Genomic DNA, 15,038 nt, shown 5'->3' on the forward strand with positions numbered 1-15,038 from the left:
ATTTGCTCCAGTCTGTATTTTGCCTTTCAGATTTGTTTGTGGTGTTTTTTGGTGCACTAACATATTTAATTTTAAATAGACTTAATTTTTTAAACAGTTTTAAGTTTGCAAAAAAAGTGTGCCCACAGTGCCAAGAGTCGTCATATATCTCCTCTCCCTCCCCTTACCCCCACCCCTAGTTTCTCCTCTTGTTAACATCTTACACTGGTGTGGATTTTTTCAAATTACAATTGATGAATCAGTACTGATACATTTTTATAACTAAAGTCCATAGCTTACATTAGGGTTCACTCTTTGTGTTGGACAGTTCTGTGAATTTCAACAAATGCATACAGTAGTGAGGGCTTGCCCGGTGACTCGGCAGTAAAGAATCCCCTTGCAGAGCAGGAGACACAGGGGACGTGGGTTTGTTTGATCCCTGGGTCGGGAAGCTCCTCTGGAGGAGGGCGGCAGTCTACTCCAGTGTTCTTACCTGAAGAATCGATGGACGGAGGAGCCTGGTGGGCTACAGCCCAGCGGGTTGCAGAGTCGGACACGACTGAAGTGACCGAGCACATACAGTAATGACATATACCCACCGTTACAGTGTCGTAGAGAGAGTCACTGTCAGAAACATCCCCTCTGCTCCACCTCTGCATCCTCCCTGTCCCCGCTCCCTGACAGCCACTGGTCTTTGTACTGTCTATATAAGCTTGCCTTCTCCATAATGTTATGTACTAACTGGAATCATGTGTAACTTTTTCTTATTGGCTTCTTTCACCTAGTGGGATTCCCTGGTAGCTCAGCTGGTAAAGAATCCACCTGCAATTCAGGAGACCTGGATTAGATTCCTGGGTTGGGAAGATCTTATGGAGAAGGGATAGGCTACCCACTCCAGTATTCTTGGGCTTCCCTGATGGCTCAGCTGGTAAAGAATCTGTCTGCAATGCAGGAGACCTGAATTTGACCCCTGGGTTGGGAAGATCGCCTGAAAGAGGGCCTGGCAACTCACTCCAGTGTTCTTGCCTGGAGAATCCCCATGGACTGTGAGGTCGCAAAGAGTCGGAGATGACTGAGCATATTTCACTTTTCTTTCACTTAGCAACATTCCCTTAAGTTTTCTCGATGCCCTTTCATAGCTTAACAGCTCATTTCTTTTTATCTCTAAATAGTACTCTGTTGTAGGGCTGTACTACAGTTTACTTATCCATTCACCTATTAAAAGACATCTTGATTGCTTCCATGCTTTGGCAGTTATGATTAAAGCTGCTATAAACATTCATGTACATGTTGCTGACTTCAGTTGTCAATTCACTTGGGTAAATCCTTAGGAGCTCAATTGCTAGACTGTATAGCCAACCCATGTTCTGCTTTATAAGAAACTGCTGAATTGCTTCTGAAGTGACTGTATCATTTTGCATTCTCACCAGCAATGAATGAATGTTTTTATTGTTCCACATCTTCTCCAACATTGATGTTTGGTTTTGAACTGCTGTGTCATGGTATCTCATTGTTTTAATTTGCTATTTCCTAATGACATATGATATTGAACATATCTTCATCTGTTCATTTGCTATTTGTGTGTCTCTAGTGAAGTGTCTCTTTAGATCTTTTGCTAATTCTGTAAAGTTGTTCTCTTATTTTTGAGTTTCAAGGGTTCTTTGTATATTTTGGATATAGGTCCTTAATCAGAAGTATTTAATTTTCATATAGTCAAAACAATTTGTTTTCTGACTCTGTCTTCTCTATGTCTTTAATGCCTTTCCCCTGCCCCTTATAGATATCCACTTGCATTTTCTTTCCAGTAATTTTATGATTTCATTTTGAGATGTTTGTATCTGGAAGTCTCAAATCTTGAGAAAGAGATGATTCATTTTTCCCTCCATTTAAATCCACTCAGATATAATTGCTTTGCCTACTTTTGACAACCGTGCAATGGAAAACTGGGGACTATTGACATTTGACGAGTCATTATTGTTGCTGCAGCCAAATGATAAATTAACAGAAAAAAAGATCATGATCTTCTACATTGTCTCCCACGAGATTGGACATCAGGCATGTGGTAAAATATTCTTTCTTATTTCACATGAAAATATTCTCCAGCTTCTGTACCAAAAGTAGCAAAAATCTTTCAAGCCCTACCATACACCAAATTTTAAAAAATAACCTGAAAAGTGGTCCAATGAGTGAAAACAAGGAAGGAACTATGTAATCAGATCCTGATGGATTTGAACTTTTGGTGATAGATCATAGTGATGAGAAATCTCAGAACATTAGCAGGTCGTATATTTAAAGAGTGATTGCGTGCCACAAAGTTCTCTTCAGGAAAAGTAAGCCAAGCAGATCTATGATTATCTGCTTTTCATTCCAGCTTAAAATAGAGTCACTAGAAGATATCCCATTTCATCAGTAGATTGTCACAAACTTTTTTTTTTTTGCGAGAAGTTACAAGTTAAAGGATTATAGTCAATATACTAGTATCACTGAGGTGACAGTCATCTAAACTGTGAAATTATCTTTTTGTTATATGGAAGTTTTAGAGAAGAGTGATTTACTGTGATTAAATTATACCCTGTTACACAGTCAACACATACTTTCACAAGTCTTGATCATCACCCAAAGTGTCATTTTTTATTATAGCCTAAGTGACACATTGTTTTGGAAAATAGGGTGCTAACTATTAATACATCACTGCTATTATAAGAATTTGGTTAAAAACCAGGGTGTGGATTTGTTGGTTTTGGAAATTATTTTGTTTTTCTTTCCTGATTCTCTTCATCATCATTTGACACTTTCCTTCTGTTAAGCTCAAATAGAAAATAATTACAACTGGACTACTTTGCAGAAACGAATACTTGAGTGATTCTTACATGGTACAGATCAAATCATGTCCTTAAAACATAATCAACTGCTTACAGCAAAATCCTGATGTAGTCTGTTTAGAGTATGAGATGCTGTCATTAGTAGGTGTTAAGTGAACATTCAGGCCTTCTACTTTAACTTAACTTTTTGTGGATGTTTAAGAAATGCTATTCTAGCTTACTTTATTTCTGAGCATCACAGTTTTAAAGCAAAAATTGCTTCCAGTCATTGGATGTGAAATTTTACAGAAATACATGAGTGACTTCATGTTATTAATAAAACAACAACATGATTTTGGAGTCCTGTTTTCAAGTTTTATCACTGATAGCAAATTACAGTTAATTTTGTCTTTGACCTTACATTTATTTAACATGTAATTACAATAAATATTACTTAAATTGAAGTTAAGATTGTTCTTTTTATCCCCAACTCCAAAAGTGGTTTGGAAACTTGGTTACCATGAATTGGTGGAATAATATCTGGCTCAATGAAGGTTTTGCATCTTATTTTGAATTTGGGATAATTAACCACTTCAATCCTAAACTCCCAAGGGTAAGTATGTCTGTTGAATTAATTTATAATTATTCTTCTAATTATAATAGTAGTTAATTTTCATTGTTGAAAGTGTGTAAAATCAGAGATGATCAATGTTGTCTTTTTTTTTTTTTTCAATGTTATCTTTTTGATTTGTTTTCTTTTGTCAGGCTTTTATTATTGTAAATATTCCTAGAAGTGAAAATTACGCAGAAATGTGTAATGCCCTGTCTACTTCATACTATATCAAAAGCTTTTCCACAGGTCATTAGATCATTCTTGAAAATAAGATTTTTAAGTGTTGCCTAGTATTTTATCATATAACTTTATAAGATATTTTCCCTACTATTAGATTTTAGGTTATTTTCATTTATTTCTACCTAGACTGAATTTTAAAGCACTTGCAATCAGTAGTCTACAACTTTAATATTAAGTAATATGCTATGTTATATTACCCATAATATAGCTGATATTGCATATGATACTCATAGCTGACATTGTATCTATTATAGCTGATAATCTTTTGCTATGTTGAGTAAATAGTAACATGGAAAATTAATTTATGTGTATGCAAATCTGAATTGAAAGTTATATTTCTAATATTTTATTTAGAGTAGTTAGGTAATGCTTTCAGAATGGCATGATATTAATTTAAGTGTTTAAATATTTAGATTTAATATGATCTTTGACACAGACCTCATTTCTTCCCACCAAGTCAGGGTTTCTTTCTTCCTCTCTGTTCCCGCCTCCCGTCATCTCTCTGATGCTCTGAGCTGCTCTTTCTGCTCCTCTTTCTGGGTCTTTTTGTCCTCTCCCCTCCCAAGTGTTTCCAAGGCTCTACTTCGGGCCTCTTTTTCTTCTCTCCATGCCCTTGCTCATTAAAGTGTATTGATGTTTGACATGCTGATTTCCACTGGTCAGATCTTCACAGGCTAAATTTATTCACTTTGAAGGAGAATCTAAGATTGTTCTTTCTATTATTATGAAAGTGAAAGTTGCTCACTCGTGTCCAACTCTTTGCGATCCCGTGGACTATATAGCCTGCCAGGCTCCTCTGTCCATGGAATTCTCCAGGCAAGAATACTGGAGTAGGTTGCCATTCTCTTCTCCAGGGGATCTTCCCAACCAGGGATCAAACCCGGGTCTCCCTCATCGCAGACAGATTCTTTACTGTCTGAGCCACCAGGGAAGCCCATTAATATTATATTGGTTGTAAACTTTTCCCTCTTTTATGAAAGGAAGAAGATAGATGATGTTTATCTTTTGCTTATTAAAAAGTTGAAAGAATAAAAAATTGACAGACCTCTCTTGGGCGCACAGAAACTTTAAAAAAAATCTTTTTTTTAACCTGTTTGTGAAATTGTGGCTTCTGAGGAGCACTGATGTAGTAGTCTTTTACTGCCCCAGTTCCATGCCACTTTGAAAGTTCAGTTCAGTTCAGTCGCTCAGTCATCTCCGACTCTTTGCAGCCCCATGAATCGCAGCACGCCAGGCCTCCCTGTCCATCACCAACTCCCAGAGTCCACTCAAACCCATGTCCATCAAGTCGGTGATGCCATCCAACCATCTCATCCTCTGTCGTCCCTTCTCCTCCTGCCCCCAATCCCTCCCACATCAGGGTCTTTTCCAATGAGTCAACTCTTCGCATGAGGTGGCAAAAGTACTGTAGTTTCAGCTTCAGCATCAGTCCTTCCAATGAACACCCAGGACTGATCTCCTTTAGGATGGACTGGTTGGATCTCCTTGCAGTCCAAGGGACTCTCAAGAGTCTTCTCCAACACCACAGTTCAAAAACATCAATTTTTTGGCGCTCAGCTTTCTTCACAGTCCAACTCTCACATCCATACGTGACCACTGGAAAAACCTTAGCCTTGACTAGACAGACCTTTGCTGACAAAGTGATGTCTCTGCTTTTTAATATGCTGTCTAAGTTGGTCATAACTTTCCTTCCAAGGAGTAAGCGTCTTTTAATTTCATGGCTGCAATCACCGTCTTCAGTGATTTTGGAGCCCAGAAAAATAAAGTCAGCCACTGTTTCCCCATCTATTTGCCATGAAGGACCAGATGCTATGATCTTCGTTTTCTGAATGTTGAGCTTTAAGCCAACTTTTTCACTCTCCTCTTTCACTTTCATCAAGAGGCTCTTTAGTTCTTCTTCACTTTCTGCCATAAGGGTGGTGTCATCTGCATATCTGAGGTTATTGATATTTCTCCCGGCAATCTTAATTCCAGCTTGTGCTTCCTCCAGCCCAGCATTTCTCATGATGTACTTTGCATATAAGTTACATAAGCAGGGTGACAATATACAGCCTTGACATACTTCTTTTCCTATTTGGAACCAGTCTGTTGTTCCATGTCCAGTTCTAACTGTTGCTTCCTGACCTGCATACTGGTTTCTCAAGAGGCAGGTCAGATGGTCTGGTATTCCCATCTCTTTCAGAATTTTCCTCCTACCCTTTGTGGACATCTTATAAAATGCCCACCGGCACACAGTCCAGGCACTCTACAGTACCCCTGCTCTTCCTCCCCTGGGCTAGACATCATTATATAGATCTGCAGAATGAAGTACTGAAAGGTTAATTGACTTGCCCAAAGTCATTTGCCTGCTTGAGGTGAAACTGTGATTACATTCCAGTGATCTGGGTCTAGGCTGAAGATGAGGATAATGGTGATAATAAATATTAATAAATAATCAAAAATATTATTTAATGCCATTCACTGAGCACTTGGGACTTAACTGCCTGGTAGTGTGAGTCTTATACATATATCATCTTCATCAATCTTCAAGATAATCCTATGAGTATAGTTGTTATTTTTTCTATCTCCTATTGAGGAAACTGAGGGTATAAGTATTAGGTAAGTTGTCCAAGATTTCACAGTTGTTAAAGGTCAGAGATGAGATTCAGTTCCAGGTTTCTCTAGCTGAAAGCCCGTGCTTTAACCCCAGGAAAACCGCTGGTAGTGCTCTCATTCTCAAGGGCTTATGGTGTGTGAGCGTGTTCATTATGACTCTCTTCATATATTCGAACTATATATATATACACAGCAAGTCTTAGTCCTTCCATATATGCTACACCTATGAAATTGTTTATATCTCTCTTTTATAAAGTAGCATCTACACATGGTTAGTGTCATCTGTAACTACTTTTGAAAGCATTTGGTTGTACCCCAAATTACCTCTGTGCTGAGAGTCAATATGGAAAGACATTCCAGTCCTTAAAATAATTAGATTCACCTGTATGTCCTTTATTGACTATACTATAAATTTCAGTTACCTTTTAATGCAACAACAATGGCTAATATATTATCATATCTGGAAAACATTGATGAAAACATGTTACCAATGTTTTTGAAGCTAAGATGGTAAGATTATCCTCTCATATCATTTAGTTTTATTTCTTTTTGTCATTGGTTCTTAATCACTGTTTTCTGTGTGTACATTTCTCAATCACTTGTAGAGCTGAGTGAACCATAACCCTTGCCAGAAGAGTATCAGATCTTGGAGCTTGAAAAAATTGCCATGAGCTTTGTTTTTAAAAAGCTTAAGGCTTTGTTTGAATGGTCTTTAAGAGATCAGAACTTTAGCTTCCTTTGAATCAGTCATTAGATTGAAAGTGAGTAAAGAGCATCACAGAAACATATGCAGAAACAGATTTCCATTTTTTCTAATTCTAGTCTAATTTCAGCTGAAAGCTGTTAACATACAAGATGAATGGGTCATGGTCAAGGATTCAGAACATTCCAGTTGGTTTCTTGACCCCCGAAGCTCCAGCTCTAACATTGGTACTCACTGACTTTTCAGCATCCCTCTTCTGACTGGTCTAAGGAAGCAGCAGCTCTCGTGGAGGCAAGGGGCACGTAGGGGCCTTGCAGTCAGTCAGATCTCGCTATGTTTCCATGATCACTGTAAGCTGAGGCAAGTAGTCGAACACTTCTGAGCTTTCCTTCCTCATCTGTAAGAAAGTTTCATGCAGTCATTCAGTAGATTGAGTATTTAGTGGGCACTGTTGTGACAACCATCATTTACTAAGCAATCCTTATGTGCTTAGAGTGTGTTATGTACAATATCTGATCCACCCTTCTGAAGAACTAATGATGATGATATAATCGCAGTAGTGCTTAACCCTTATTGAGCATATTCTATTTGCCAGTCACAGTGCTAAAAATTCTACGTAAATTAATTTAGACCTGATAATAATCCAGTGAGGACAGTGTTCACCCCATTTTCAGAGGTGAAACTGAATTTCCAGAGTGATGAAATTAGTTGCCTTTTATGAGTCACACAGTCCCTAGGAGGCTGAAGTAGGATTCAGACCCAGGTAGCTTGACTCCAAACCCTGTGCTTTCAACCACAGCGATATTCCATATGAATTTTATAATAAATACTGTACATTTCTTAGTATAATCATAGATCTGATAGAAATAGGTTTGTTCTCTGGAATCTCATAGCTTGCATGAAGAAAGAAATGGAGTGTAGAGACTCACTTTATCCAATCATTATATGCAGTAGCTAGGTAATATTTTTTTTAAAAACCTGATATTGCTTTTTACAATAGAGTTTCCCTTCCACAAGACCAGAACAGACTGGGACAAGCATCACCTTATGGGAGGCCTAAAGTAGAAAAACCTGAGGAATGTTGAGTAAGAGGTGTTCGTCTCATTCATCACAGCTCTTGTGTGATTGGGAGGACACCAAGAAGATTATGTAAACCTTATGCCAGGCAGGCGCAAGAGAGACAGACAGTCCATTCTGAAAGAAAAATATGGAAAAGGTTATGTGTACAAAAGTATTCATTAATACATTGTCTATAACAGAAAAAAAAAAAAAAACAACTGGAAACAAATGCCTACCCATTAGGCAAATGATTCAGTCAATTATAGTCCATCAACCTGAAAGGGTATTATGCAGCTGTGCATTTGTTTATTTTAGTGTTTTGCTTTTGCAAAAGTTATATCTACCCTGTGAAAATCATGATTAAGTTTGGGGTTATTTCTTTCCAATTTGTGTTTGTTTCGTTTATAATACAGTAGCCATTATTAGGAGTAGTTATGAAGATAAGACAGCAAAATTTCTAAATGAATGTGATAATAAGTAAATGAACAAGATGAAAAGTTTTTACAACTGTAAGAATAAATAAATAGGGGGAAAGATTAGAAAGAGCTGGATTAACAACATTCTAATGGGAGTTATTGCAGGATGTGGACTTACAGGAGTTTTTTATTTTGCTATTTTCTTCATTGTGTTTATATGGCAGCGGGGTGGACAGTGCACATTCTCAAGAGCTCTTAGGTGTTAAATTAATAAAACCTATACTTAACGAGTAAGGTGGGACTTTATGCAGATGCCTCCTCTAAATCTTTGCTACTCAGAGTGTGGTTCTTGAGCTATATGCCAACATCAGCATCACCTGGTCGTTTAGTAGAAATGCAGACCCCAGACTTCCCTGGTAGTCCAGTGGTTAAGTCTCCACGCTTCCACTGGAGGGGGCACGAGTTTCCACCCCTGGTCGGGGGAACTTAAGATCCTGCATGTCTCAAGGTACTGCCGAAAAACAAACCAACCAACCCAACCCCAGCACAGACTAACTGAATTAGAATACAATTTGACAAGATCCCCAGGGGATCCTTATGGGCAGTAAAGTTTGACATGCATTTATCTAAATGACAGGCTTTCTCATTTTGAGAAAAGCTGAGTTTGACGATAAGTTAACCAAAGTATGCATAAATCTGAACATAATATGCTAACTAGAGAGGGTTGATTGAAATACTGGCAAATGGCATTGGGGCAGAGTTTGGAGGGGTTGAGGGAGTCAACTGTTGAGGGGTGAGGGAGTCAACGTGGGACCGCAGAGAGAGTCCCCTGGGAGCTGAGACTTCCCGTGGTTTCCAGGTGCTCCCCAGGGTGTGCCTCGGCCGCCCCTGCCCTCTCTTTGGCTCTGTCTTTGCATGCACCTCTTAACTCTTCTTTGGTTTTCCTTCTAGCTTTCCTTCAGAAAGAAATGGCCCTTGTCACATGTCTAAGAGAGATCTAATCTTTTGGAGAGTTCTAGACCTTATTAAAATATCAATAACTGCCAGTTGCTCTGGTAGCTCAGAGGGTAAAGAATCTGCCTACAGTGCAGGAAACTGGGGTTTGATCCCTGGATAGCGAAGGTCCCCTGGAGAAGGGAATGGCTACTCACTCCAGTATTCTTGCCTGGAGAATTCCATGGACAGAGGAGCCTGGCGGGCTGAAGTTCCATGGGGTTGCAAAGAGTCGGACATGACTGAATGACTAACACTTTTACAGTAAAAAAAATTCTTAATGCATGAGCTATAAATTACAGTATACAGTTTGTAGATTTGTTTTGATTTATTTCTAGTAACTAATATTACTACATCATCATCACTGTGAATTTGTAAATTTGACATTGCTTTTGTCTTATAAATGTCCATGTAAGAGACTGATACATTTTGAGGGATTACTAATAAAGTTGCCAATAAAACTCTAGAGGATTAAAACCACCTAGAGATGCTGTTCCCTGGAGGACCTGTCTGGGTGGTCAGGGACCTCCTAACATAAGGAATGTGTTGGGTTGGCCAAGAAGTTTGTCCCATCTTATGGAAAAGTCAAACAAACTTCTTGACCAACCCAATAGATGACTGTCTTGGAAACCACATTAACTTTTGTAATTGATTTTTTTAATTGAAATAAAAAAGGAGACCAAATGGGAAGGAAAGTATCACAGAGTTTTGTTATTCAAGGACTCCTGACTTATTTGGCACATTGTAGCCCGAAGAGCACTTCTCAGTTATTGATTTCTTCCCCTCTTCAATGATAGTTTCTGAAAATATTTTAGGAGCATTGAGCTTCCTGTTTCTGTGATGCCTCAGGAGTTAGTGTGTCTCAATGTTTTCCTTTTAGAATGAGATCTTCTTTTCTAACATTTTACATGGTGTGCTCAGAGAAGATCACGCCCTGGTGTCTAGAGCCGTCTCCATGAAGGTGGAAAGTTTCACAGAAACCAATGAAATAAATGAGCTCTTTGACTTATTCACTTACAACAAGGTAAAACAGTTCCACATTTGTATTTGTGCTGCAGTCTTGCAGAAAGCTACATAAAATGGGTTCTTTGGGTTCTAGACTAATGTGCTGCTACACAATTTTGGTACAAAGACCTTAATATTATTCAGTAGATGGATCTCAGAAAACGTGGTTAAATCAGTTCTTATCTAGTAAATGTTAATCTATAATAGGTGCTCAATGCCATCTACCTTTTTAAATATAGACAGACAGCTGGATACTTTTAAGGTGAACTCTTCTGCCTGGTGGAAATTTGTTCTTGTGTCACTGAAAGAAAGGCACACAACATAAAAGCCGTGAGCTAAGTTTTGTTCAGGAACCTGACTGAGGACTATAGCCCAGGAGACAGCCTCTCAGAGTATTCTGAGAAACTCTTCCAAAGAGACAAGGGGGCAGCCAGGGTATAGCTGAAGGTTTTGTTTTGGTCCTGGGGACAACATCCAGTCAGGTATAAATAGACTACTGCTAGTCACAGGAAACAGACATCTCAAATGAATACTTACACGTGTATGGAAGGATGCAAGAATCTGGGGTCATTGAAAAGTTTCTTTAGATATGTGTCTGAACTATCTTGGGATTAGTATATTCAAAACAAAGAATGCTTCTTAGTTTTCTCCATCCTCAATTCTCCCCTGCCCACCCCCTACACCCACGCCGGGACATTGTCAGTAGGCAACCACAGTAGCTAATTGCTGATCCTTGTAGAACTGGAATGACAGGTAACCTTTATTTATTTATACTTGTCATGTGAGTCTCTCAATTTAAAAAGTTTTCTGTACCCTGAATTCTTATATGTAGGACATTTTCTCATCTTTTATCTATTAATCAGTGACAGTTTATTTTACTAGCACATTTTGGGTTAACCCAGACATTCAGTTGAGGTATACAATGCAATGAGGAGCACAGCCCAAAATCTTGTATGCCAAAATGGAATGTGTCAGTATTTAGATACTGAATTTTATTCAAATAATGGACAACTGCTTATGTCTTAGGGAGCGTCTCTGGCCCGGATGCTAGCTAGTTTCTTGAATGAGAAAATATTTATCAGCGCACTTAAGGTGAGTTTGCAAAATTGTTGTTACCTAAAGACAGTAAACATGAATTGCTTTGGCAAGTTATTCACTTTAACCTTACCTTTTCTATTTTAACAGTCATATTTGGAGACTTTTTCTTACTCAAATGCTGAGCAAGATGATCTGTGGAGACATTTTCAAATGGTAATTCTCTGACTCTCTGCCGCGTTTTTGCTGTGTTGTGCTGTAGGATCTCGGGGCCGTGTGCGTATGCGGACGCCACAGGAAAACCCCCTTCCCTTGTCTGTGAGACTGTTTTAAGTCGGAGGTTACTTCTTTAGTCTTCACCACTGTATTCCCAGGCTTCCCTTGTGGCTCAGATGGTAAAGAATCTGCTTGCAGTGCAGGAGACCTGGGTTCAATTTCTGGGTTGGGAAGGTCCCCTGGAGAAGGGAATGGCAATCCACTCTAGTATTCTTGCCTGGAAAATTCCATGGATGGAGGAGCCTGGTGCTACAGCCCATGGCATTTTGAACACAGCTGAGTGACTACTAACACACCGTGTTTCTAGTGCCCAGGATAGAGCCTGCATATATTAGATCCATAAAAAGTGTGTTCAGTGATTGAATGAAAGGATGAACTAAGGAACCACTCATATATACAGAGATGAACAGAATTAAATTTGATCCAGAAATTCCCCACTGGGTTTTACTATATAAATGAGAGATACAATCACTACGTATTGATGGTTCCTTTTAGGAGTTGGCTACCTCAGAAGACTTGGATGGTAAATAACCGCTTTTGTGATGATTTTTTTTAAAACAGGCCATAGATCACCAGAGTAAAATTCTTTTGCCAGCAACAGTAAAAAGCATCATGGACAGCTGGACACACCAGAGTGGTTTTCCAGTTATCACCTTAAATGTATCCACGGGCGTCATGAAACAGGAGCCATTTTATCTTGGCAAGGTTAAAAATCAGACTCTTCTAAGCCACAAGTAGGTAGATTTGCTCCTGTCTTCACCTTCCTTGGGGCTGAGCTCTGATCAGAAGGAAACCAGCCTATGGATGAGGAAGCGTAACTCCCCCTGGATGCACACCCTCCATGGGATGTGCTCGGGCGGGGCAGAGCCCCTGAGGTCCTGACCGAGGCCGGAGACCTGCCTTTAGGGTTCTTGCGGTGCTTCTCCCCTGGGACTTAGCTTTGCATGTTAGGCATTTCTTTTTTGTCCTTCAGACGGAGGTAATGAATTACTCAGAATTCTGTGTGAAAGCCAGTAAAATTGAATCTGAATGGCCTTACGTTAGTTAAGAAAAAAGGGGATCTGGTTGCCAGGTCATCTTCCCTTCTCTAGAAATGGAGCTGAATGGTGACCATATCCTTGAGGAATAATTCTGTGCATGTATGCCCACACATGTGTATGTGCTTTTGTAACCATACATAAAATATTAGAGTTATAGATCCCAAATTCAAACCTTAGTCTTATTTAAAATCTCTGAGTTTCAGTTTCCTTATCTGTGAAGCAAATGTAATGATACAAACCGCAGGGGCTTGTTGTAGAAGTGAAATGAGATAGGAAGTATACCGTGGTTTAGCAGTCATCACCTTCTCCTTCTGTTTCCTCTTCTTCCTTAACTTGTTAGTTTTCAACTGTTTTTGATAAAGGGTTTGATTCTCAGATCACATTGTATTAAGCATAAGCACGAATGAGTAATTTATTTTCATGTACCATCACCAACATTTTCAGGTTGTCCCACTCTTTCTAAAACCCCAGGGGGGGAAATAGGGGACCTGCAGGTCCCTTCTCCCTGTGATGTTTCATGACTTTTGAGAAGAGGTGGCCTTAGCTACCATATGAACAGAGACTCTCAGTTCAAAGGCTGAGAAGCCAGACGTGCGAGCATTTGAGCAAGATTGGAAATATTGTCTACATTCCGAGTAATGTGTGTCTTCAGATGACTAATGTCCTCCTCGTGGTCAGTGACTTCATCCAGGTCACATCCACCAGCACAGGGAGAGGGCCAGCGTTCAGCGAATATGAATAATCTGGCTGATTGTTGTTGAACACTTTTCAAACTGGGAAAAAACTTGAGGTGGAAAAGCATTTTGAAATGTTTGTCATGCTTTTTCTTCTTAAATGATTATTCAGTTTTCTTGGCCCAGATAGCTTTGGGTATGTCTGCAGCATTTGAATGACCCCTGAGTAAGGCCAGATGGCTATAATTGAATATAAACAGGCCTTGAAAGTTTCAGATACAGGAGAGCCTTAGAAGCTTACCCTGAGTTGCAAGAAGAAGCAAATCTGTGAGGCACAAGAGAATAAATAAATAGCCAAACCTGGCTTGTGAAACAACAGTGAATAATTCTAAAACCAAGTCCTGTATATCCACAAGGAATGACTGAAGAATTTGAGTCCTTTTATCATCTTTTTTAATATTGGCTCAAAGCTCTTATTCTTATGTGTGAACAATAACTGAAGTTTTCATTTTTTTCCAAAAAGTGATACATGGATTATACCTGTTCTTTGGATAAAAAATGGAACTACACAGTCTTTAGTCTGGCTAGATAAAAGCAGCAGTAAGTAACAAATTTTTAAAAATACCTTCATATATATATGCAAATATATATACACATACACATATATAAAAGCAGAGAATAAAATGTTAAAATGTCTAGCTTTTGAATAGCTTATTTAAAAGTAAAATATTACATCATTCTTGTTGAACATAGAGCTTTAAAGAAACATTTCTAATCAAAAGTTATTGTATGTGAAAAAATATAGTTATATGGTAAGATCAATACATATTTTAGAATATCTTTACTTTTTGTTTTACTGGATTTGTAGAATTAAGAGGGCATAGTAAAACACGTAGTGAAATATTTTAAAAATGTACCAGTTCAAACTGTTCACTTGTTTCTTTGTAGAAGTATTTCCTGAAATGCAAGTTTCAGATTCTGACCATGACTGGGTGATATTAAATTTGAATGTGACTGGATATTATAGAGTTAACTATGATAAATTAGGTTGGAAGAAATTAAATCAACAGCTTGAAAAAGATCCTAAGGTAAGTTTTATTTTTATGCCTTTTACTGAATATCATTAATACTGTACTCTCTAGACGTCATAGACTGAGCTCTTATTAACCTGACTGGTGGGAACCTGACCCCTTTGCCACCCCTCAATACCAAGACATGCTGGATTTTTTTTCTTAGAAAAGAGAGGTTTTGGTTGTATGTATTGTGTTTATGAACATTAATCTCACTTTTCCATAATAATTTTACCTTTCTAAGTGAAAAATCAAAATAATTTCTGATTAACTGTTAATTTTGTGATGTTAGGCAAGTTACTTAAATGTTCTGCTTCAATGTCTTCACTTTAAAATGGGAATAATACCGTATCTTTCTTATTCCTTGTGAGAATTAGAGATAAGGTAAGTCAACAAATACTTTAAATGTCTAGGGACTTCCCTAGTAGTCCAGTGGTTAAGACACTGTACTCCCAATGCAGGAGACACAGGTTCAATCCCTGGTCAGGGATTAAGATTCCCCCATGCTACGTGGTGTGGCCAAAGCAAAAATCAAAACA

At 38.5% G+C, this 15,038-nt stretch overlaps 1 protein-coding gene across 2 annotated transcripts in view; it reads left to right on the plus strand.

The window, feature by feature from the left end:
- Positions 1–15,038, plus strand: part of LVRN (laeverin) — a 67,150-nt gene that overhangs the window by 32,155 nt on the left and 19,957 nt on the right. For both annotated transcript variants that reach the window (XM_043470658.1, XM_043470657.1), the window contains exons 5-12: positions 1,880–2,034; positions 3,280–3,393; positions 10,280–10,423; positions 11,431–11,496; positions 11,590–11,655; positions 12,277–12,449; positions 13,953–14,029; positions 14,378–14,517. In XM_043470658.1, the coding sequence (XP_043326593.1) occupies positions 1,880–2,034; positions 3,280–3,393; positions 10,280–10,423; positions 11,431–11,496; positions 11,590–11,655; positions 12,277–12,449; positions 13,953–14,029; positions 14,378–14,517 (935 nt within the window). The remainder of the gene's footprint in view (positions 1–1,879; positions 2,035–3,279; positions 3,394–10,279; positions 10,424–11,430; positions 11,497–11,589; positions 11,656–12,276; positions 12,450–13,952; positions 14,030–14,377; positions 14,518–15,038) is intronic.

This window comes from Cervus canadensis, chromosome 6 (genome assembly GCF_019320065.1).
Source record: "Cervus canadensis isolate Bull #8, Minnesota chromosome 6, ASM1932006v1, whole genome shotgun sequence".
Taxonomy (NCBI): Eukaryota; Metazoa; Chordata; class Mammalia; order Artiodactyla; family Cervidae; genus Cervus; species Cervus canadensis.